At 37.1% G+C, this 25,035-nt stretch overlaps 1 protein-coding gene across 2 annotated transcripts in view; it reads right to left on the bottom strand.

The window, feature by feature from the left end:
* Positions 1–460: 460 nt before the first annotated feature.
* The window catches only part of Ctnna3 (catenin alpha 3), a 1,374,363-nt gene continuing 1,349,788 nt past the window's right edge, over positions 461–25,035 (bottom strand). For both annotated transcript variants that reach the window (XM_070021006.1, XM_070021007.1), the window contains one exon: positions 461–797. In XM_070021006.1, coding sequence (XP_069877107.1) covers positions 510–797 — 288 coding nt within the window. In that variant the 3' untranslated portion in view covers positions 461–509. The remainder of the gene's footprint in view (positions 798–25,035) is intronic.

Below are 25,035 nucleotides of genomic sequence, written 5' to 3'. Positions count from 1 at the left end.
GAGAAAGACTGACCTTTAAAAATCCTGTGAATGGCTTCATTGCTCAAATTTGGTTAATTTATTCAATGGTGAAGCTTTTCCTATGGCAAAACTTACATACTTCTCCCATGTTGTATAAAGAAATTATGAAGACAATTTTATAAAGAGCTCACATCAGAATTTTCATTCACAATGCAAACCAGATCACCAGATAACCAGACTCTCCGTATCTTCTGTTTGATTTGATAACAGATACAAGTAATTCCCTGTGATGGAACATGCTAAATGGTACAAGAAAGATCCCCTCATTCAACAAGCAAATATTGATCGACAATTATTTGCTGTGAGAACATGACAATGGCCAGATCCCAAATGCAACCTGCCTGCACTGGCTTAGTCCCCAATGTGTTACATTATATGTGCATTCACGCTGAAATCTGGTGTAATTACAGAACTAAGCAATGGTAAACATAAAGCAGTGTGGTTAGCCAAGGATTTTATACTATAGGCATTAGAGCAGAATAGTGGTATCAGTAGATTTGTCTTCCTCTAAATTCACTCATGACTTGCACTGGATGGATTTTCTTCTTTGCAGAGCCTCGTCTGACAGCTGCGTATGTTTCTTCTGGTTTCTCTCTTTTAATCAAGGGTTTCTTTGCTGGAGCCTTCATCCTCCACATCACTACTGGGTGCCGAGGTCCTGTGGGACTCTGGATCCGGATGATCTTGGTGGAGGCTATGTAAGACATTTTTACTGTTTGCACTACAGCATTCATTAGATTTTTGGCTGCTTGGATCAGGGAGGTGACACTGTCCAACTGTAGGGAAGAAAAAAGAAAGAAGAAAGCGCTACTATTCAAGATGCAAATTGGGAATATAAAAAGGTTTAAAACTGTAGAGGTGGGATAGGACCCCTTAATTTTAACCTAGAAATGAATGAGTTGCTTCACATTTTACCTACCTCTATGTAATCATCCACACAATTCGTCCTATTCTTTTGATTATCTATGTATTGTATAATGTAAAATGCAATAATGTAATATATAACAATATCAGAAATATGACCTGCTAATATTACCAGTAATATTTTACAGCTATACATCTATACATCTTTCTAGTTAGTGAAGTCAGAAATGTAAAGCTTTTATATATGGCCACCATGTTAAATGTTTTGCAGGAGCTTTAGAGTTCCTAAATCTGTAAGATATCTATCTATCTATCTATCTATCTATCTATCTATCTATCTATCTATCTATCTATCTATCTATCTATCTATCTATCTATCTATCTATCTATCTGTCTGTCTGTCTATCTATCTGTCTGTCTGTCTGTCTGTCTGTCTGTCTGTCTGTCCATCCACCTACCTATTTTCCTCATCTACAATGATGTCTGAAAGGAATTAATTTATTTCACTTGGTTTGCAATGAATCCATATAAACTCTTCAATAACTTAAATTAACCTGACCCCCAACATCACATAGCTACTGAATTCTTTGTAAATTGATATACTTCTCTACTTTTAGGAATACTGGTGAGCCCTTTCTGTAAGCCAAGACTCTCTGAAACACATTTGATGTTATGTATAAATAATTACATAAGAACAACAGAAAATAGATGAAGATAAATAACACAGAGACATACAGGGGTAGCTATACACATATTCTATTTTCTTTTGTGAATATACCTTAAATAATTTAAGGGTACCATATATATGGACCATTTATCCTAGCATGCAGTGTGTTAACATATAATTTACCATATAATCAGATCTCTCCCATTTGGTAACTTCGGGAATTGATTTAACTATACTGATTCCAGATACTTCAGTGATTAAATAGATAAAATGCATATACAAGAAAAAAGTATGCCTGTAAGTAAACTAGCCCAGGGCCCAAGTACTTATTGCTAATAAATATCATTTTCTTTGTTAACGACAAAGACTGACAAAAGGATGAAGATTCTAATGACATTACTAAACGAAACTTTTGCCCTCCCTGAAACTGTTTATTTTTCTAGGCTGTGCATGAACACAATCTCAGGGAATGATATTTCACGAATCTTATAGTATACCTCTGAGCCAAGTGCAGATAGCTCATTTTTTATACAACCATTGCCTCTTCCCTTGCTTCCGCTTGGCAGATTGTCATCTTCAGCCTACTTGAACTGGAAGATAAGCTTCCGCTGTCACCTTTCTCATCTGTGCTGTCAGAGTTGAGAGTCGACACTGTTTCTGTAGTTACTGAAACCCATCCGCAGCTGCCCAGCCTGCGTATCTATACCTTTGCTGTTCCAGAAGTCTCATCTCACATACAGAATAAATGAGAGAAGGCGCACAGTGAGACGATGTGCCTGGGGCACTGGTCTAGCTGGCAGCTTCCTGGGAAGAAAATTTAATTAGCTCCGTTATGAGCCAAGCCTGAAATCCTTGAGCAGGTAATGGCGAAACACACCCAAACAAACAAAAACCCCTGCAATTTTAAAGGCACTAATATCTGACTTCTACAGCACATGTATACATCTTTTCACTTATGGAAGCCAGAAATGTAGAACTTGTGTAGGTGGCGGGCCGGCCCTCTGATTTACAACTATTAAGTAAGAACTGCTCACATGTGAAATGGGGGATATTGAGTGCTTCTAAATCTGTACACGCCTTTTAAAAATACTAAATTGTGAACAGGATAGTTAGTATAACTAGGTAGCAAATTACTCAACTGACAGTTGGCAAGCTAACATGTCCCCCTTCAATAATTCATAGGTTTCATTAACAACTTCCTGAAACCGGGTTATACTCAGAAAAGGTTTCCAATTTCACTAAAAGATGGAGCAAATTTTCCATAAGGTGGAAGAGTCTTTGAGGCTCTTTGGTGATGCATCTATCACACATGAAAGTGCGAGATTTTTCAGGAGGGCTCTGAACCCCTATGGAGTCTTTCACAATGTCAGACTGTAGGGATAGCCCGTCTGTCAGGATTTCACAGGTGACTTGGGATTTCTCACCCTAAAAGATATCTTCTCTTCCCATCTTTTTATACCATAATCTTATCATTGATACACTGTTTTGATTTCATCTCCTTTTGGCTTTTCCACACCAATACTATCTATACATCAGCATGGGAAGATATTCAAGTTCAATCCAGAATTTGCTAAAAGGAAATTGGTTTCTCTTCTCTCCTCAGTCTCTACCTGTGCTATTGTGATCTATTCTGCTGGCTTCTGACAAATCCTTTGATTGTAAAATCACAAATGGCTATAGTAAAATCTTCCTGTCTGTGTGATTCAGAAAAAAATAACAGGACAATTACCCCTCTAGGAGGCCATGAAGACTCGTTTTGCAGACAGATTATGACAATTACTCAAAGAACACTGTTATTTCATGAGGGAGGATGCTATGGCATGTTAAGAAGATCGCTGAGGTCTAAGAACTTGTGTGCTAAGATGTATAACTCTCAGCTATTAGTCAAATCACAAGCCACACAAGCAAGAGGCAAAGACAAGGATAGCTAATAATAGAGAATTTTCTTCAATGTCCAGGTAGTATCAATGGTCTAGACTTAGACAATACACTAGTGCAGACACAATTTAGTGTCTGTAGAAAATCATTATAAATGCTTTTATATATTTCTACTTGAATTAAAAAATCCTTTAAGGAAAAGATTCACCAGAATCCTCTGTGGAAAGAGAAAACAATTGAAAGAGAGTATACTACTTGGGGGACTGTATTCTGCATATGGAACCAAACTTTCTGAACTTCACAAATATTCCTGTGTAAGACAAGAATATCACTTTATTTCAAAGATGTTGAAAAGCAAACCAACTGGACTATAAAACTCTGGTCCACAAAATCTCTATTAAATACCATTTTCATTAACTGAAAATACTTCAGACAAAAATAATTTGAACTGTGTCCCAAGGAAGAGGCTCTTTTCTCTCACATCTGGAAACACTCCCCTATGATCTAGCCACTGTGGCATTTTTTTTATTGTGGTAGCCATTGAAACAGTGCCTTCTACATCCCTCATACCTCACACACTCACATACCAATGTTCACACTCACACTCTTAGGTAGCAGCTGTCCTCGCATCTTTTCAGAAGGAGGGACAGGATTTTTAGCTAATTCTCAAAGAAGATTGTGAGTTTAACTGAATTTCTTGTCTGGATTAAATCGATGCCTACCACATAATGAAATGAAAGACAGTCACCCATTGATGCCGGTGACCAGGGTGTACTTTTGTAACATTGTTGTGGTTTCCACATACTGGAGCATGAGCATCCCTCACGGTTATCAAGAGCTGTGGAGCATTTTCTAGGTACAAATATTAGTTGTCAGGTTCTGTCTCTGTTGACTTTCATTTCCAGAGTAGTAGTAAATAATTATGTTTCACTAATTATTATTCTAATGTGAGTCTATGAAATTTTTTGTGAACCCTCCTGTTTATCTAAACTCAAGGGACCCTTGATTAATAGGTGCTGTACCTATACAAACACAATAATTAAAAGGCACATATATGGATTTTTGGTTCCAAGAATAAAAGCAGTTTATAATAATTTTAATATCTACTGTATCCTGTTGGAAAGTATAGCACCTCTATGATGAAACTACTATAATTAATTTCATTTTTATACATGAAGAAACATAGAAATGGAAGGCTTACTAAAATGCTCAAGGTATATAGCTAATAAATGTTAAGTTCTGGAATTTGGATCAAGGCAGTCTAGTTACACTTAACAGTTTGCTCAGTATACAGCCTTGCCTTTGTAATGTCCCACTCCTGATATTTCATAATTCGTAGATATTTAAAAGGTAGAGAAACTGCACCAATATCAATGCAAAGTTTAATATTTTAAAGATGGTTATCTGCTTCTAAGCAAGTTGACCTTACTGTTATAATACATACCAGTACCAGGAACAAAAAGTATATTTCATATTTCACTGGCCAACACATTTACTTCTTAAGATAATGGTTTGAACCAGCACTGGTGGTTCACCTGGAATCCTAGTTTTTAAGGTGGCTAAGATTTCAAGATTGTAGTTCAAAATCATGAGGTAGGAAAATCCATGAGACTCTTATTTCTAATTAACTAGAAAAAAAGCCAGAAGTGGGGATTTGGCTCAAGTAATAGAATGCCAGCTTTGGGCCAAAAAGCAAGGCCCTGGGTTCAAGCTCCAGTACCTGGACAAATACAAAAAACAATAGCAAAAAAGAAAAACAAACAACAAAAAAAAAACGTGAAGGAAGGAAGGATGGAAAATGTTGATTTTGTGTAATTTCTAGAAAAGAATTTTTAGTTATTAGAAACAGTTTTGTTCAGGGGGCACCATACCACTTAAAGACATGTACATAAATACTTTTCATATTTAACATTTTAAAATATGGTTCAAATAAAATAAATAAAAAAGGAAGGCTATGAGAAAAATAAATTCTAGCCTCCAGGACAAGATATTTGTTTAGTCTTTATAATGTGCCAGTATAAATACAATACTGGCTAATCAAATACTTTTCTGATTCTCAAATGAAATAATATCAATTTGTTTGCCTTAGTTTTGCAACCGAAACCAATATTTGGTTCTCTGAGTATCTTTAAAAAAAACTCTTACAGTTTTAAAGTCCCTTACTAAACCATTTGGAAATGAGATTAGCATAAATCACATTAAAAGGCATTTGTGTATGTATGGTCAGGTAATAGCAGAAAGTAAAAATTTCTACGAAGAATTAATTATCTTTATAGTCTTTCCACTATTTATTCGGAGCCTTTCTACCATATATTTATTTGCATTTCTAGACTGATCTAATTATTGCACTGGTATACTACAAAAATGTTCAAATATCTTCTTCTTTTAGAAAAAAACCAACAAATTCAATGTTTTGATGATCTATCCTGCACTTGTTTGGAGGAGCTAATTTTATCCCAATACTTGCTTAACACATTCTTTTGTTTTTGAGTTGATTTTTTAAAAGATAGCCTCCAGTAAAACAATCTCCCTTTTCAAAAATGCTAAAGAGACAGGCTGGCTTAATAAGCAAATCCAGTAAAAGGCTTTGTTAAAGCTAGTCACATGGAGTTACATCACCAAATGCAGCTGTCAAGCTTATATTTAAATTGGGGAGAACGTAGCCCTTCCTTTGACTATGAAGAGTTTTTTCCAGTGGACCTACAATATGCTTCACATAGTAAATTTATCCTTTGCTAGTTTCCAAGAGAATATGACAATAGAAAAGGACAACTTTACTTGAAAGGGGGAAAATCAATGTGCAAATTAACTAAAAATTGAACAGTCTTCCAAAGACCAGATGTGAAATGAAATTTGACATTTACTCAGGTGTAATCTTCTCCTGTCAAAAAAGCATTTTCTAAGTGAAGACCCCTCAATGGATACTCTAGGCCAAAAATATTTTTATGGTCTTTTAAAAAGAAAATAAGCATAAACATAATGCCCATTCTACTCAGAATTCCCATCGCTATTCAGAATGCATTCTGATTTTATTTGGAAGAGCCAGCTCTAAAAATATACAGATTGATAATGTTTAGCTATCGCCCAACTATATTAAACATAAATACAAATGCTAAGCTGAAGAACTAATTTTCTGTAATATTTGTTTCCTTAGATGCCCACTTTAAGAGGTGTTAGTATACTTTCTCCCAAGCAGATTACACAGAAGTGGGCTGGGTTTCAAATAGTTCTCTCAGGATCAGTGTTTGAAATTTTATTGTTGCTTCTCTCAGGCACCAGTAAGGCCCCACAGTCTGTCCTCAACATATATGATGATGCTCAATGAAGCATTTTAGCTATGCTGCAAAATCTTTGGATTAAGCAGGGAGAAAAAGGAGCAGTATCAATCTGTGATCCTCTACTAGTCTCTCTCTCTCTCTATATATATATATAAAATCATATATTTAGGTTTTGACTGTCATTTTAATAATTACTAATGAAACAAAGTCTATTCTCTTTGTTTATTGGCCCCCAAAGGACCCTACCATTTCTACCACATGTTAGTTCTTTTCATATTTGTTTATTGTACAGACTGGATTTCCCAATAACTTTTCTAGACTGCCTTTGAACCTGGACCCACCTATCTGCCTTCCTGAGTAGATGGGATTACAGGAATGCACCACGATATTCATACCTCAAAATATTTTAATGAGGTATCTGTTAAATAATTGGACCCAGTTGAGGACTCTATTTTGATATTTTTTCCAGCTGCAATGAGGTTTGTATATTCTAAAGAGATGTTTTACGTAACATGTATACATTGTAAATCTTTTTTTTCTAATCTAAACTTCTATTTATATTACCAGTATTTCAAAAAGCATGTTTTTAATTTACTGCCTCTAAATTATAATTTAATATAATATAATAATTCTTTGGTCTTACTAAAAATATTCACTATCACAAGGAAGACAAAGATTTATTTTATGTTTTTTTTGTTTCTTGTGATAGTTGAAGTTTTAGATTTATTTTTAAAGTCATCTTGCTTATCTTTTCTTGTATAGCTACCCAATTGTTCAAGCACCATTGGTTAAAAATGTTTTTCTTTTTCTGTTTAAGTTATCTTGGAATTTCTTCAAAATTAAGTTGATCAAAAGCATTTAGCTCTATTATTTGGATTTTCTGGTGGTTTTTTGTATCTTTCTTTATTCATGAACCATAGCATCACATCAATGTCATTTTCTCTTAGTAGGGTTCCATGTCACCTAGGCTAGGATGTATCCGCTGACAAGATATATCTCATCTAACAATGAAGACTGTTTATTTACTTGTAGACAAAGACTTTATCATTTACTTGTTTTATTTTTATTATTAAACCTGAGCCAAGGAGATAGTTGGCACACAAATAAATGCCATGGAATTTTATCTAGATTGATTATAGAGCTAGAAGAGTAGAAAAATGTGCAAAAATATTTTCAAAGATAGACACAACTTCAATTAACCTCTTGTGTTCTGCCAGCAAACAGTGACTTTCAGATATTGTACATCCAAAGTTTGTCTACTAGAAAGTTGCTGGTCTTTTAAAAGCAGAGCTTAATCAAATGATATCCATCTTATTTATATACACATACTTGAGACATACTTGTAAGAAATTCTTAAATTCCCACACTTAGATATCTCTCATTGGGCCTGGTACCTTGTGGTTACAATCTCAGCTACTTAGAAGGCTCAGAATGGCATGTAATATTGTGGTTGGAAGCCATGGAGCAGAAAAGTCAAATTGAAAACTAAGAGGACAAATTGGACGTATGGCTTAAATGGTAGAATTCTAGCCATGAGCAAAACAAAACAAAAAAGTGAGTGACAGCTCTAAACCCTGAGTTCAAGTCCTGTTACTGGCAAAAGAAAAAAAAAGACCTAACACTGTTATTGGATCTCTCTTCCAAAATGATATCCTCTATCGTAGGAAAGCTTAACTTTTTTTGGTTTAATAAAGAATTCTGAAATTAAAAAAATGGAACTTAAGACATCTATGAGAAATGTGTTTAAACTGTAAGAACCAGACTTAGGTTTTATAGTACATAATAGGTTTGAACCCCATTTCTCTTAAGTGTTAGATAGGCCACTTGGGAAGAAATCAATTACATTATCTAAACCCAAGTTTTTTCTCAGTGGTATTGTTGTAAAAGAAGCACATTTCTGTGTGGTTGTGAGAATTTGCTACCTTTGTATAAAGTTAAGTTTATAAGGTAAATTTTCTAATAAAATGCTAAGTTACTGATTTAAGTAGAACCAGAGTTAAGAAGATTTCTGATTGAAAATTTTAGATTATTCAATATGTGGAAAGGAAAGGGAATCACAGAAACAGCAGGACAAAGGATGAACTAAATGTTGGATATAAACATTACAACTAGGCTGGGAGGGAAATAGGGGTAAATAGGAGATAATAAGGGAAGGGTAACTATGAATTTTTAAAAATGTACTCATTGCCTTACCCCTGCTCATCACCTTTTCAATAAAAAAGGAATTTTGGGGAGAACTCAATACCACTTCTTAAAAATAAGAGGTGATATGGCAAGCACTGATTCTTTCTCAGCATCAACCAAACCCTTGGATGCATCCACTGGTACACATGTACACACACTCGTACACTGCACACATTTCTCAAAATAGTATGATTACAGCTCTGCTCAGCACAGGCTTTATTCCGAGTTCATCCAGGAAAATGGCAGCTAGTACAAGTGTTTCAACCTGGAATTTAAGATAGAGAATTGGTTTTTAACCAATGCATAATTATAAAGCAAAACTTGTGATGATGAACAAGTCTTACTTCCCCATCCATCCACCTGAACAGCTTCAGCTCCTAGTGCTGGAAGAGGCCAAGAAGACAAAGGTACAAGAGGATGGATACCAAAACATGGGAGACTGGCAGTAATCTGTCAATCATGTCTTGTTAGTGAACCCTCACTGAAAGTCAGTACACAAAAATCTTGAGTAGAAAAGTGTTCTGATAGTAAAGGTCACCATATCTACAAAATAGTATTTTTGTCTGAGCAATGGATATTTCTGAATTTTTGTACACTGTAGCTTGGTCTCCCAAGTCCTAGAGTATATACTTTGTATGTTGATGATTATAACAGTTTCTTTAAAAAAAATAATGTCTGTGCTCTCACTCAAAGAAATGTGTAGAGTTGGGCATGGCTGACTCACGCCTGTAATCAGAGCTCCTCCGGAGGCTGCAATCCAGAGGATCGAGATTCAAAGTCACCCCCGGAAGAAAAGTTCACAGGATCATGTACAAAAGAAACAGCACAAATATGTGGCTTGGCAAAATACATCTTTGAATATTCAACTACGAGTTAACATGATCCCATAAACTGTACCCTTGGCCTGTTAAGTAAATTGAAAAAAGAATTCTTTTGTGACAACAAAATCTATGCTAAACAGACCACTTTTCTAAGTTTTAGTCTGCCTTTGGGGTGTATCATGTCTTCCATTGTCTGATTTGATTGATGAATATGTGCATGACTTGGCCACGAGGCTGCTCCAGCCATCAAGGATTACTAATATGTATTCTGTTAACTGTTCAAATCAAGAATAAGAAGCAACAGCTGGAAGCAAAGGGCATCAGGTGACAAGACAGAATGGTACTTTGAAATTTTCCCAACAGAAGCCTTAAGAAAGAAGGCCCTTATCTCAGATGTGAATCCTGGAATATGCCAGGTATAAAGAAATATATCTATAGGAAAACAATTGAAGTGTCTTTAAGAGGACTGTCTTCTATGTCTTTCAGGCAAAAAAAAAAATTTTAAGCTTTGTATCTAAGAAGAATATCAAGGATTAGAGAATTATCCGCAATGGGGAAATAAGAAAAAGTTCTATTCCTGAATTTAGGCTCTTTTCAAATCAGAAATTTCTTTCAGCATGCCTAGAGTGCCTTATAAAACACAAAACAACCTTCCAGAGTCTTTCTGTAGATAAGCACAGCTGTCTCCTGGTTGAGGGGATGAGGTTCAAACACATTTAAGAGCAGCTGGTAGTTACCCTTCCAGCTGCTTAGAAAATGAGAAACTTTTTTGGCACCATGCCCCATTCCCAGAGCAGTAGGCATCCGAGCAAATCCCCAGACACTGAAGTTGAGCAGGCAGTAGAAGGATGGAGCCATATGTGTTTTAATCACTCTGATCTTTGTCTTTGTGTAAATTAAGAAAACTAAAGCCCATAGTGTTAGGTGAGTGGCTGTGGGAGGGAGGAGGGAGGGGGGAAGTGGAGTTGCCTATTAAGACTTTGAATTCTGGAGACAAGACTGCCTAAATCCAAATTCTTTCTCTGAGCATCAGTTTCTTTCTCTGTAAAATGAGAACCACCACCACCATCTTACAGAATGGCCACAGGATGGAATTCAATAATCCAGATTAAGAATATACACTGGTTAACAATGTCATCCATATGACAAGCACTGTCACAGTGTGGGATACAATTGTCTCCCTTCACACCTGCAATCACAGATAGTGATACAAAAAATATGTATCAAGTCTTGAAAATATTATCTATAAATCTGATAGTATCCTGTGAGGTAGACATTGCCTTTTTTTATTTACCAGGTAAAAATAGCTAAAAACTATGACTCAGGAATCCAATGACTTTGCCACGATAACCCAGAAGACAGTAAAAGATAGTTGCTTGGGCCGGGCGCCAGAGGCTCACACCTGTAATCCTAGCTACTTAGGATGCTGAGATCTGAGGATTGAGGTTCAAAGCCAGCCCAGGCAGGAAAGTCCGTGAGACTCTTATCTCCAATAAACCACTAGAAAACTGGAAGTGGCGCTGTGGCTCAAGCGGAAGAGCACTCACCTTGAGCTGAAGAGCTCAGGGGCAGTGCCCAGGCCCAGAGTTCAAGCCCATGACCAACACCAACAACAAAAAAGATAGTTGCTTGGAAGGCTAGAGACATGGCTCACATGGTAAAGGACCTGCTTATAGCAAGTACAAGGCCCTGTGTTCAAACCTCTATACTGCCAAGAAAACAGAAATAAATTTGATATTAAACTCAAATCTATGTGATTCTATCACCTTCTACTGATTTATTCCATCACTTTCTCGATAAAAGGAAATGTTGGGAATTTGGGAAAAAATGTCTTTACAATGTTAATTGTTTAACTTAGGCTGAGATCTCTTATTCTACCATGCTTCTTATTCTACCTCTGATTACATTGATTTATCTTCCCTCTGGTTTAGGATGCCCCCCCTTCCCCTTACAAAACTTGAAAATTGAACTTTGTTGATTATCTCTACTGTGTTACTCTGAATAGAAGTTCACAGAATCATGTGTCAAATACGATACACAAGAGTTCCTCTGTAGTCCACCATTGTAAATGCAAGAGCAAGGGTGGTGTTTGCAATTAAAAACTGCCTGAGGGGGGCAGGGGGAGGGATGGGAAGGGATGGGAAGGGGAAACAAAGGAGGAGGCTACAATGCTTGATAAAAAATGCACTCATTATTTTGCCCATGTAATTGTAACCCCTCTGTACGGTATTTTCACAATTAAAAAAAAAAAACCTGCCTGATAAATCTCTTTTTCTCTCAAACCCAGTTTTGGGGAAATACGCCTAACAATAGTCTGAGAACTGCTAAGTGTGTGTGTGTGTGTGTGTGTGAGAGAGAGAGAGAGACAGAGAGACAGAGAGACAGAGAGACAGAGAGACAGAGAGACAGAGACAGAGAGAGACAGAGACAGAGACAGAGAGACAGAGACAGAGACAGAGACAGAGGCAAAGAGAGAGACAGATGGAGAGAAGGAAAGGGAGAGTGGCTCAATTCTCAATATGCTTGGGACTTTATATTCTGTTTTCAATCTCACCTTTGAACTTGAACATCCATAAGTCCTACAAATGTAATAATATAACAATCACACAGGGTCACCATGAAAGCCGAATGAGGTTGTCTGGTTGTTAGCTTTGAATGTAAGGGTCCAGACAATCGGTGCATTTCAATTACTTATTTGTCACAGGAACCATGATTTGATGGTAATCATAATTGTTCAAATACTGAAATTGAAAAATAATTTACCGTTTTTTCCCATAAATTAGAATGCCTTGGAGGTAATTCCTCTAATTACATCCTTTCACTCACTTGTACTCTGATCTACTCTCTGGAGTGTAAAAAGGGTAGAGTTTAAATCTAGCAATCAATTTAAAAATCAAACTTATTAATATAGTTTTCAGTGAAATGTGCCTGCTCAGAAGAAATATGTTCTGAATCTGATTGTATCATAGCAAAAAAAATGACATAAAAAGTTTGAGATATTTTCCTCTAGGATACAGAGACAGCAATTAATTAATAAATCAGCAGACTACTTGAGAAGCAAATGGCCCATGTTTAAAACTTCTCTGTGCCATCTGTTCATTGAGCGACTTTGGGTGATTAATTTCCTGATTCCTCAGTGTCTTTATCTGAATTATAATAATTGTGTCTTCTTAATAAAGTTGGCATCACACACAGGCACACACACACAAATTTGTTGTGTCTAGGTGTATGTACTAAGCATTTGGAATAGTGTCTGATATTGTATGAAGAGCCTCCAATATGCCTGCACTCTAGTCAAACTCACCAAGCTGTCTACATTCTATTCCCTGAACTGCTCTGGAATGTAACCTCCTTCTTCAAATTTGTTTCTTTTAATTAATTTACTTGATTGTTATTATAGAGGTGATGTACAGCGGGATTGCATTTACATGAGTCAGGTAAAGAGTACATTTCCTTCTGTACAGTGTCTTCTGCTCCCTCCCCTCTCCCAGTCCCTCCCGCCCTCCCTTCTTTAAATTTGTGACCATTTTGTTAACACCAGTCAACAACTCTTTACAGAAACCTTTGGAATAGCCTCCCATTCATCTCCTGGGTATCTGCGCCATTGAAAAATTACTCCAAATTATCTTCCTAAACTGTTGGTAATAGTTTTTATTTCTGTTTTGCAGACTTTTAGTGCCGCATGAATGACCACAGAATAGTCTAGCATGCTCAATATGAGATATTTCCCAATGACGGGGCCAACCTTATTTTGCTGTTTTGTTCTTTTTTTGTGGCACAAAAATATTATGATGTCACCATGGCTTTGGGTAGGGTGTATCTTTCATCCTACTTTCTTTTCTTGGTTCACCTTTCTTCTTCAAGATTCAGCTCACCTATTATAATAGTTTTTCAGTGACAAGAGTGATGGCTTCCTCAGCCCTACTTTCCCAAACAGGAAGAGATCATCAGGGATTTCTCTGCTTCTTCTGTTGTATTGTGCACATACATACTTACATTAGACGGCTAAACACAGTGACTTGCTGTGTCCTTGTCCTGTCCTTCATCGTGAAAATAGTTCTAAGACTAAAGTGCTAAGATCAAACCAACTCTAATTGTATTTGGTTGTTGGTTTCCATTTGTATGGTGAAAGACTGTAGAAAATGACTATCCTTTTCCTTTGATTCTTTGGATGGGCTAAGTTGTGGCATTTTATAAGCAAGTTTGCCATGATTGAATAGCCAAAATAAGAAACAGATGAAAAATACCAATTGAATCCTATCAGGTCCAGATTCATCCAGATTCACAGCTTAACATTAAAAGAGAAAGGAAAGGGAAGGGAAGGGAAGGGAAGGGAAGGAAAGGAAAGGGAAAAAAAGGGCAGGGCAGGGCAGAGCAGGGCAGGGCAGGGCAGGGCAGGGCAGGGCAGGGCAGGGCAGGGCAGGGAAGGGAAGGAAAAGGAAGGGAAGGGAAGGGAAAGGAAGGGAAAGGAAGGAAAGGAAAGGGAAGGGAAGGGAAGGGAAGGGAAGGGAAGGGAAGGGAAGGGAAGGGAAGGGAAGGGAAGGGAAGGGAAGGGAAGGGAAGGGAAGGGAAGGGAAGGGAAGGGAAGGGAAGGGAAGGGAAGGGCAGGGCAGGGCAGGGAAGGGAAGGGAAGGGAAGGGAAGGGAAGGGAAGGGAAGGGAAGGGAAGGGAAGGAAAGGAAAGGAAAGTCTGCACTTATAGATCATGCCTGCAATCCTAGCTACTCAGGAGGATGAGATCTGAGGATTGCAGTTCAAAGCCAGCTCAGGCAGGAAAATCCATTCGAATCTTGTCTCCAATTAACCACAGAAAAGCCAGAAATGGAATTGTGGCCTAAGTGGTACAGTACAATGCTAGCCTTAAGCAATATATAGCTCATGGACAGTGCCCAGACCCTGACTTCAAGCCTCAGAACCAGCACAAACCAAAACAAGCCAAACCAAGCCAACACAAACTAGCTTCTTGATTTTGCTTTGTTTGAAACCAAAAGCATTCAAAAGGAGAGAAACTACTGATGATTCAAATGTTACACAAAGTTATTTTAAATTAACTGTAAGGAAAATATTGGCTACTAAATATTGGAATTCAGGTACATAGTTATTCCTGAGGGGATTTTGAAAAATGGAAAATCTTCTGAATTAAGTAACTCTCCTATCCTTGAGCCTTTCATGGCATTAAAACAGGATTCGGAAGGCTTTTTGTATTTTCCTGATTTTTATACTGAAGAAGGCTTAATAAGCCATATGAAAGGAAGGCACAGAACTGATTCTCAATTTAACCTACTAGCATCAAGATGAGATTACAGAATTAATTCTCCTCTCTTTAAGAAGATCAGGATTCTTACTTCTATGTCAGAGATAGAATGCAAAACAGCTGGGAAGGTGGCTCAGTGGTAGAGTGCTTGCCTTGCATGCATGAGGCCCTGGGTTCCATTCCTCACACCACATACGCAGAAAAAGCCAGAAGTGGCGCTGTGGCTCAAATGGTAGAGAGCACTAGCCTGGAACTGAAGAGCTGAGGGACAGTGCCCAGGCCCAGAGCAGGCCCCATGACTCTCTCTTCTCTCTCTCTCTCTCTCTCTCTCTCTCTCTCTCTCTCTCTCTCTCTCTCTCTCTCTCTCACACACACACACACACACACACACACACAACCACCACAGCCATGCCAAGAATCAACTCCTCCAATCTCTATCCTTGACCCTGTCAACTGGAGTGAAGGAGGTAGAAAGCTTATTTGAGGCTGAAAGGGGATTGGTGAGAGGATTGACAGAGGAAGTCTGATTTATAATCTTTCTCATCTATGAATTTTCCAAAGACTTTCCACTAATGTTCTCTCTGGATCCCAGCCCTGAATTTATTTAACCTTTGTGGCTGAGCCAATTTACCCACACCTTTTATTCTCTCACACCCTACCATGTGAAACTAGTTTGGGCTAGATGTATGGCCTTATAAGGCATCTTGGGCAGGGAACTCCCTGATTCACTATTATATTTCTCTTCTTGTCATATGTGTACTAAGCTGGCCCCTGTCGTGCCTCCTGGTTATGTCCTAATTTATAAACTGTAACTAGAAACTGGTGGGTCCAGAATAGTTGAAAGAGATCCTCATCCACAAGGTCAAGAGGCTCAATGTTCCATGTTCACTTTGGATGCTGAACACTTTTTATTCCATCGTAGTTACTTACATTCTCTGAGTGTGAACTATTTTTTGTGCAGTAGACAAGTTGGACTACATTATGCATGAGATTCCATCCAGTTCTACAATGCTATGAGTCTTAATTATAGTAGACCCTTAGTATCCATGGTCTGAAGGATAGCGCTGTTGAGGAAAAGCCCTGGATGCTCAGGCAGCAATGAGTTCTTACATGAATATGACTCAAATTTAGCAATACTATATATAAACTAGGTCTAAACATTAAAACTCGATACCTCCAGTGGCAGACTACATTATTGTCACAAATACATGGTGTGATGATTACAAAAATAAATACAAATGAATTTTTTATATCCATGAGTTTATGCTTCCAAAGAGACTGGCAATATGTAAAAAAAAAATTGAATGCTCAGGAATTTGGTACCATACTGCACTGTACTGTACTATTGGATCAAATTTTTCTTAATGTTGCTTAACTTCCACAAAAGATATGCCACCTTAAAATAAGCCTAAACATTTCATTTTATCACTTAAATCATGCAGATTAACTTCTGATAATCTATCATTTATGTACCATTTGTGTTTTATGAGTATAGTTTTGTTTTTAGTATAGTTTTCATGTAGTTATGAGCAACAAAACAGCAGATCATGCAAAATTTAAAGGTAACTGACAATAACTTATATGGAAGCATCTTCACAGCAAATTACCATACAATGTATTTAATCTTTTCTTCAGTTCTGTGATTCTACTGTTTGAATTTAGGGCCTCATGCATGTTAGAATATGACTGTACTTCTTGAGTATACCACCTGCTGTACTTTTGCTGGCTACTCTTAAATATAGGATCTTGTGAACTTCTCTGTCTGGATTGACTTCAAGCCATGGCCCTATTCCTCTCATATTGCAGACTAGCTGAAATTACCAACATGAGCCCCTTGTACCAGGCTCAAGGATTTGTTACATATATATAAATGTATATATAATGTATTAAATATTATATATAAATTCTTATTTATTTTTTGACTGCACTTCACTTGTTTTAAACCATGCATGTGGGGCTACTATACTTTTTCTCTGAGTTTTCTGACATAGCTTTTTAAAATTACAACAAAGTAAATAGAAGCTACTGATTCCTTGAATCCTTAAAATTGTTGGATTTCTTTAAAAGATGCAAACTTAATACTTGCTGCAAGTTCTTTTGATTTAATAGAGATATGGAAGAAAAATTCATACTAATATCTCTGAGAGTCGCTGCAAATTATCTGTGCACTAACCTCATATGATTCTGAGAGTCGGCCTTGTCCTCCAAAGCTGCTTTCCCTGGGGTAACCTTCCTAAACTCTCAATGAACAAGTAAAACATCACAGAGACATATTTACCTAAAGCTCTCAAACTACTGTTATTATAAATTTTATTATATACATCAGCAAGGATTCACTGAAATGTGATTATTTGGAGAATAAATTTTATTTTTCCTTAAGAACATGTTTGAAACAAACTACAATGTGGTGGCATGTTGGGTAAAAGTAACCTGAATACAACATTTAAATTTGACTTGGCATGCTTGCCTGGCTAACTGCTCTACCACTTGCATGCCTCTAGCCCTGATATTTTTTCCCGAGTATTCTAGTGATGGAATCTAGATGACTATCATCCCCAAGTTGTCTTTGAACTACAGTCCTCCAGATCTGTGGCTCCTGAGTAGTTAGGGTATTACAGATGTCAGCCACCAGCAACCAGCTGAAATTATATACTGTTCCCTGAAAAATAATTCAAGTTCAATTGGACAAAACATTAATCCTAACTACTCAGGAGGCTGAGATCTAAGGATCGCAGTTCAAAGTCAGCCAGGGCAGGAAAGGCTGTAAGACTCTTATCTCCAATTAGCCTCCAAAAAAACCAGAAGTTGCGCTGTGACTCATGTGGTAGAGCACTGGCCTTGAGCTGAAGAGCTCAGGGACAGCACCCAGGCCCAGAGTTTAAGCCCCACAACCAACAAAGAAAAATAAAATTCTCTTGTTTAACTCAAATCAGTATATTTTGAGAACCTACTAACTGAATAAAATATAAAATAAAACAAATTACAACATTTTTTTCAGTTTCATATTACTCACATTTTTACCTCTAATAGAAAGCATAGTGGGAACACTTATAAATTTTTTAAATTTTCTTATTGTGAAAATACCATACAGAGGGGTTATAATTACATGAGCAAGATAGTGAGTACATTTCTTATCAAGCATTGTTGCCTCCTCCTTTGTTTCCTCTTACCATCCATTCCCCTCTCCCCCCCCCACCCCACATTCCCCTACCACCACCTGCCCCCACCCCCTCACCCCCCACCCACCGAAGTTGTAAAGAGAAGAGATCCCTAAAGTATCAGTGTTTAAACTTCAGATGGAGTACTCTATGCTCTCTGTATTGTGACTCTACCATAAAAATATTAAAAGTACTATTCAACATTATTCCATCATAAATGGAAATTTAGAAGCTAATTATTAAAACAGGTTATTACATCTGTTGGCATGTATTTTCCAATTAATCAGGATCATGAGCAATAAACAAGCAATTTCAGCTCTTGACCATAACTTAATAGAAAACTGAAAAAGCATACCACTTCACTACACGTTTTATGAACAAAGTCCAATATTTACTATGATACTTTTACAGGGCAAAACTAGACAAATTTTTACAGAAGTGTAAGAATAGTAAATTATTTGTTCAGAAAATATATGTGTGTGTTTAACTTGGAGACTCTATTGAGACATATTTGAGTTCTTTGCAAACACATAAAGAATCATGATGCATAGTTGTCTATCCCTGTGGTGGCAAAAAATCTTTCTTGTATGTGTTTTTTATTGTAGAGATACTGTACAGAGGGGTTACAGTTACATGAGTACATTTCCTGTTGAGCATTGTTACCTCCACCTTTGTTTTCCTCTACCATCCCTTCCCTCCCACCTCTCTAACTCCTTCCCCCCTCCGAAGTTGTAAAGTTCATTTTCAACATAGTGTCTTGCAAATCTCATTGTTACAATGGGTCAACCTGTATCCTTACTTCAGCATTCTGTTATTTCCCAATTAGAAAAATGTATATAAAAGATGCAGGGCACTGGAATCAAATACAGTGAAAACAGGGGTTATACCATGAGAGAAAAAAAAAACCCTAGTACATTATAAATATATTAAAAAAACAACAGCAAGAAAGATAAAACCACTTGGGTCCCTAACCTGGGGTTATTTCATTTAACATCATCTTACATGGTAATATGTATTTTGAGATATTTTGAGATTTTTTTTCCCTGTCCTGGACATATAGTACTTATTGCAAATAAGGGAAACCATGGGACCTATGTTTCTTTGGGCCTGGCTTACTTCACTTAATATAATTTTTTCCAAGCCTTTCCATTTCCTAACAAATGGGGTGGTGTCATTCTTTCTGATGGAGGCATAGAATTCCACTATATGTATGTCACATTTTCTTGATCCATTCATCTACTAAGGGTGCATCTGGGTTGGTTCCATATCTTAGCTATGGTAAATAATGAAGTGGCACAAAATCTTATTGAAAAAGCCTGTCATTTACAGATTCCCAACCAAATATTGGTATTATCACCTATCCATATTGGTTTGTAAAACCTGTGGGATTTATACACACACACACACACACACACACATACACACACACACACACACATCATGTGTAGGCACATCTACACATACACACACACATCCATGCACACACACACACACACACACACACACACACACACACACAAACATGTTCTTTCTTAGCCTACTCAATTAACTTTTCACATGTACTTCCTTTCATATATAAAGTATTTAATACCCTTGTGATCAAGAACTCCATAATAATCATTTTCACATTTACCATCTCAGCAATATTACATTCTTAATACATATAATTCTGATAACAAACCAAACAAATCTTATGGGAATGTATAATTAAAGTCCTCATTTAAAGATAGGGAAATAGAGGTTAATGAATTTTTTCCAAGATCACAAATCTAATTAAACCTTAGAGTAAATAGAGTGAATAGTAAAAATATAAGCAGTGCTTATTAGTTAGTAAGTATCACTCAAGAGTTTTACTTATTGTTTACATCATTTAACCATTATATATCTAAACTGTTGGTGTCATTGGCAGCTCTGCTTTACAGCTGAGGCATAAAGATAATTGGTTACACAGTTTATCCCTTCAGGCTGGACCCACACTCATGTCCCAACGTGGCTTGCACAGTCCAAAGCAAACTTACATCCCCACTGTAACTACCGAAGACAAACTTAGATCTTCTATATCTCCGTTTATCTATCATCTTTATCTCTCCCACTCTCCTCCCATTCTCTCTGTCTCTCTCTGTCTCTCTCTGTTTCTCTCACTCTCTCTCTCTCTCTTTCAGGCCAAATCATATCTTCACTCTCTCTACCAACCTAATGCCAACTTACATCTATCTCCCATTTGCCTAACTAAGGCTAGTACTTATTTCACTATCATCTTTATAACAGTATATATAATGGCATTTCCCATGGCAAGATGCTTGGAACATTGAAGCTCACCAACTCTTTCTCATGCAGACAATGAAGCAAGAGACTATTCCTTTCCCATTAGCCAAGCAAGGGAAATTGAATTTGCTACTATAAAGCCAAAGAATCCATCTGGATTATGGGTATATCTAGAAGAGATAGCCACACATCATGCAGACATAAACTCTGAGGTCAGCTCTAAGTTCACAGTGTTACTTTGGTTATCTGTTAATTACTTCACTGTCCTCCCCACCACCGCTTCTCCCTTTTATATCCTACTAACTTTATTTAATTGACTGTAGTCTTTCCTTTCCCAAATATGATTGTGATTTGTATGAGGAAAAGGACTTTAGCACAAAGCAATTTGATGCTGCAACCTAAATAAGTTACTTACATGTGAGCCAGTTAATAAATTGGTTAGGAGTGAAGGCTTTTGAGTCAGAAGAGCAATACTTAAATCTTGGCTCAATCACATACTAATTATGTAACCTTGGGGACCAATTAATTTTTGCCACTTGCCCTAATTTGCCAAGTTGTGGAAATAATAACAGAAATTCCATAATGTTGTTTCAAAATTGATTACAATAATGCATGTAGAGAACTTGAAACATTCTCTGGTATATATCAAATAACCCTTATTTGATCTTTATTGCTAATAGTTATTTTAATCTACATTGTGATACAGATCCTTGGATGGTATTGTCACACAGAGGATAGATAAAAACTGTACATATGTCATAATGGTAGAATTCCTAGTGGAAAACAATACTATTTCTGAAATGATATGACAGAAAAGAACCTCAGTGATCTTTCCTTGTTGTTTGCACCTAACAAAATGAGTGGAGATGAAGTTGTTGAAGCTCACCCTTCCATCTGGTCTCCCATATTCTCTAGCTCATTGATCCATGGACAATACAGCATCCTTCAAAGGTGCAGGCATGATGGCTAGTTCCCGTATTGTGGTTTAATCTCTGCACATCAGGAGATTGTTTTCAAAGCACATGGTGAACTTTGGCTTAAAACGTGAGTATGGATAATGTTTAGACCTTCAGGAGATACAAGCCATCATTTATAAAATGTAGTTAAACACATTTACACACTTGTAAGGCAATAGGTAGAAAAGATGTATATAAGATACAATACCTTGCATACATTATGGTTTAAAGGTTAGTTGTACTTTTATTATGTTATCTTTTTTGTTAATTGTGAAAATACCGTACAGAGTAGTTACAATTACAGAGGGGTTGCAAGGTAATGAGTACAATTCTTATCAAGCATTGTTGCCTCCTCCCCTTCCCATCCCTCCCCATCTCCCCCTACTCCTGCTCCCCCCCATTTTCCCCCCCACCCCCAGCCAAAATTGTAAAGTTTGTTTTTCGACATAACATCTTGTACATCTCATTGTTGCAATGGGTCCATCTGTATCCCTATTGAAACAATTTTTTTTTCCTTCCCCTCCACAAATTATACCAACATCAAATATAGTGAAAACAGGGGTTATACCCTGGGGGAGGGACATACAAAGCAACAAAGAAATCATCTTATAAATATGTTAGAAACAATCACAAGAAAGAAAAAAATCATTTGAGTCCTTTTCTTGGGGTTCATTTTGCCTAACATCAACTTATCTGACCGTTTCTGCTTATCTCAGACATATACTAGTTATTGCAAATAAGGGAAACCATGGGACCTATGTTTCTAAGTTATAAAATCAAGCACAAGTCAATCTTTCTTACAAGAATGAAGGTATGCATCCATGTATGGGTGTACATGCATATACACATGTATGCATATATTCATAAATATATACATATATCACTATATATGCAAGTATAACATATATATGTATATATATATAATTCAAGTAAAGCTTGTATATATATCTCCAGAAATTGTGGCTAAAATCATTTTCCTGAAAGGCTGGTAACAGCATACTCTAAAATCCTCTTGTATGTATGAGCAGGCAACCTTTCTATCATTCAAATCACACTGCCTGACATAGACCACAAGCAGTACAGCTATTGCACTGACCCCTCCAAAAAATGATCTCGGCTTTGCTCTGGAGATCCATTTGTCATCTCCACTCTTCCTTGCCACATGTTAAATGCCATTAGGCACAATTTTGTCATCTGTGGCATTCACCTGGCATGGGAAGTGCTCCCAGGTGCAGAAGCAGATGCATAATGGGCTATTTGCAAATGGTCCGTTCTAAAACCCAGCTCCATGGATAAACATTAGTAAACAATGCCAATGCTTTCTCTTCCTTTGGTTCCAGTGTAAGTTATCATCCAGGAAAGAGAACGACTGTATCTACTGTGAGGAGCATAACTAAAGGAAATATCAAAGGGGGTTGTGTAGCAGCATTTCCTGGACATTGTAAAGGAGAGAATGCAAATCCAGGCATTCTGCATGTTAAGCCACTTAGCATGGAATGCTTGTCCCAGGGATATAGAGAAGGAACTACATATGGCCTCAACAAGAGCTCAAATGAGAGCTCTAATTAAGTTAGATCATACAAAGGTGAGGCTGGTTTCACAGACTCCAATAATTGCTTAAAACACGAGACCAGATAGTTTTTAAAAGTGTACGAATAATCAGGAATACATACAAGTAAACATACAGATATGTACAAACACAGGGACACATACTTCTATGGCATAGAAAAAGAGATGAACATCTACATGGCTGAAAGTTCAAAGACTTATTGGCCCCCTTACGAAAAATACTTGGAATTCATCTTGACCATCCATAGTAAGTAGTGCTTTAAAGCAATGCTTGGCACCAAGACATGCATTAGTAAAGTTATTTAATATTCCTTTAATGCCTACATGAAGAAATGCTTTAGATGGTCTTTCCTGGGAAGAACTGGATTTACAGCCCATGCAAATGAGGTGTGACACTCATCCTAAAATGCTGTATTTAAAATTCCACCCTTGGAAAATGTGAGCAGGAAGGACCATGATGATGGTCCCAGGGTAGCCAAGGGTGTCTATTTCAGAATTACAGCAATGTGAATGTGAGGGACAAGGCATGACCTGTGTCACTACTACCAGGTACAGGCTGGTGTGGCCAGCATCATAGAACCAGTAACGTCCAAGGATGTTGGCAAACGCTTTTCAGTATGCAAGACAGTCTCAGCAACAAAGTATCATTATCAGGTCATTAAATGCCAATGGTTCAAGAAGAAGAAACCAAGGAATCAATCGGGGCACTTAAATGTCAGCTAGGCACTAAGTGGCTCATGCCTGTAATCCTAGCTACTTAGGAGGCTGAGATCTGAGGATACCAGTTTAAAGTCAGCCTAGACAGGATAGTCTGTGAGATCCATCTCCAATTAACTACCAAAACTCAGAAGTAGAGCCTGTGGCTAAAGTGGTAGAGCATCAGTCTTGAGTGAAAAGACTAAATAAGATCCTGAGGGCATGAGTTCAAGCCCCTGTATCAGTACAGACAAATACTACTACTACTACTACTACTACTACTAATAATAATAATAGTTATTGCTTTGCCATTAATATCATTCACATTTTATAAATCATCATAAAGGAAAGAATGATGGCACTGATTTTTTTCTAGTGAAACAACTACACAGAGCTTAATCATGTGACTGGTATATGCCTTTCTAGTATGCAATAACAAGCACAAATGCAGCATGGAGTTAGGACCAACATTTGCAACTTCTAACTATCCCATCACCTTGTTTTTCCCACATCTGCTTTTTTTTCTGCCATCCGCAGTGTCTTTATGGATTTCGAAGCCAACCCTTTGCTGTTCCATGAGATGTAGCTCTCTAAATTCTATTTTCTCTCCTCTTTGTTTCTGTGCTTTTTCTCCTTGGCTTCCCACTAAGCTCATGAGCTCAGGACTTATGCACCCAGCTCTGCTCTTGTCCTTTGGCTGCACTTTCCTAATGGGAGAGTTGGCATCACTCGGCAGTTGTCAAGAACATCTTGTTCACGTTCATGACCTCTCCTTTCACCTCTGGCTTTGAAGTTCTAAGGTGCAGGTTGTTTAGCACACACAAAAGACATAATTAATCCCTTCTCTTCTTCGAGAAAGGTTGATAGCATGCCAGTTCTTTTCTATGGCACAGAAACAATCTTTTCCTTTAAGTTTAAAATGTTTCTAGTATCTCTCTTTTGAATACTCTAGAGCTATTTAACAGCAATATGGCAATTATTGTAGAAAGAATAAACCTAGCAGTGGAGACTACCACATCAAATTCATATTTTAATTCCATTTCTTTCTTTCTCATGTAACCTTTTCTTTTGTACGTGCCTCCTCCAGATGTTTGATCTTGTCTGTCTCTGCGACAGCATGAAAAAGATCTATTTTCACAAAAGAAATCGCTTATCTTTGAAAGAAATATCAAACCTGTCTCAAGACAGTCATGTCAAATCAATCCTAGAATGATGAACTACATATAACACCATGCTGATATACATGCATCAGCTTTTTCTACATTTGCAATTAGCAGACAATGTCTGAAGCATCTTATCTTATTCTCCATTATACAGATGAAGTAAAAGTACACAACTTTCTTCAAACTAATCATGACGATATAACACTATATTTTATGTTATACAATTTAACACACTCCATCCATTAGTATTGACAAGAATGTT

This window comes from Dipodomys merriami, unplaced genomic scaffold (genome assembly GCF_024711535.1).
Source record: "Dipodomys merriami isolate MVZ:Mamm:240054 unplaced genomic scaffold, mDipMer1.0.p SCAF_14, whole genome shotgun sequence".
Classification (NCBI taxonomy): Eukaryota; Metazoa; Chordata; class Mammalia; order Rodentia; family Heteromyidae; genus Dipodomys; species Dipodomys merriami.
Note: the sequence above shows the minus strand (reverse complement) of the source record. Positions and strands in the feature narration are given on the sequence as shown.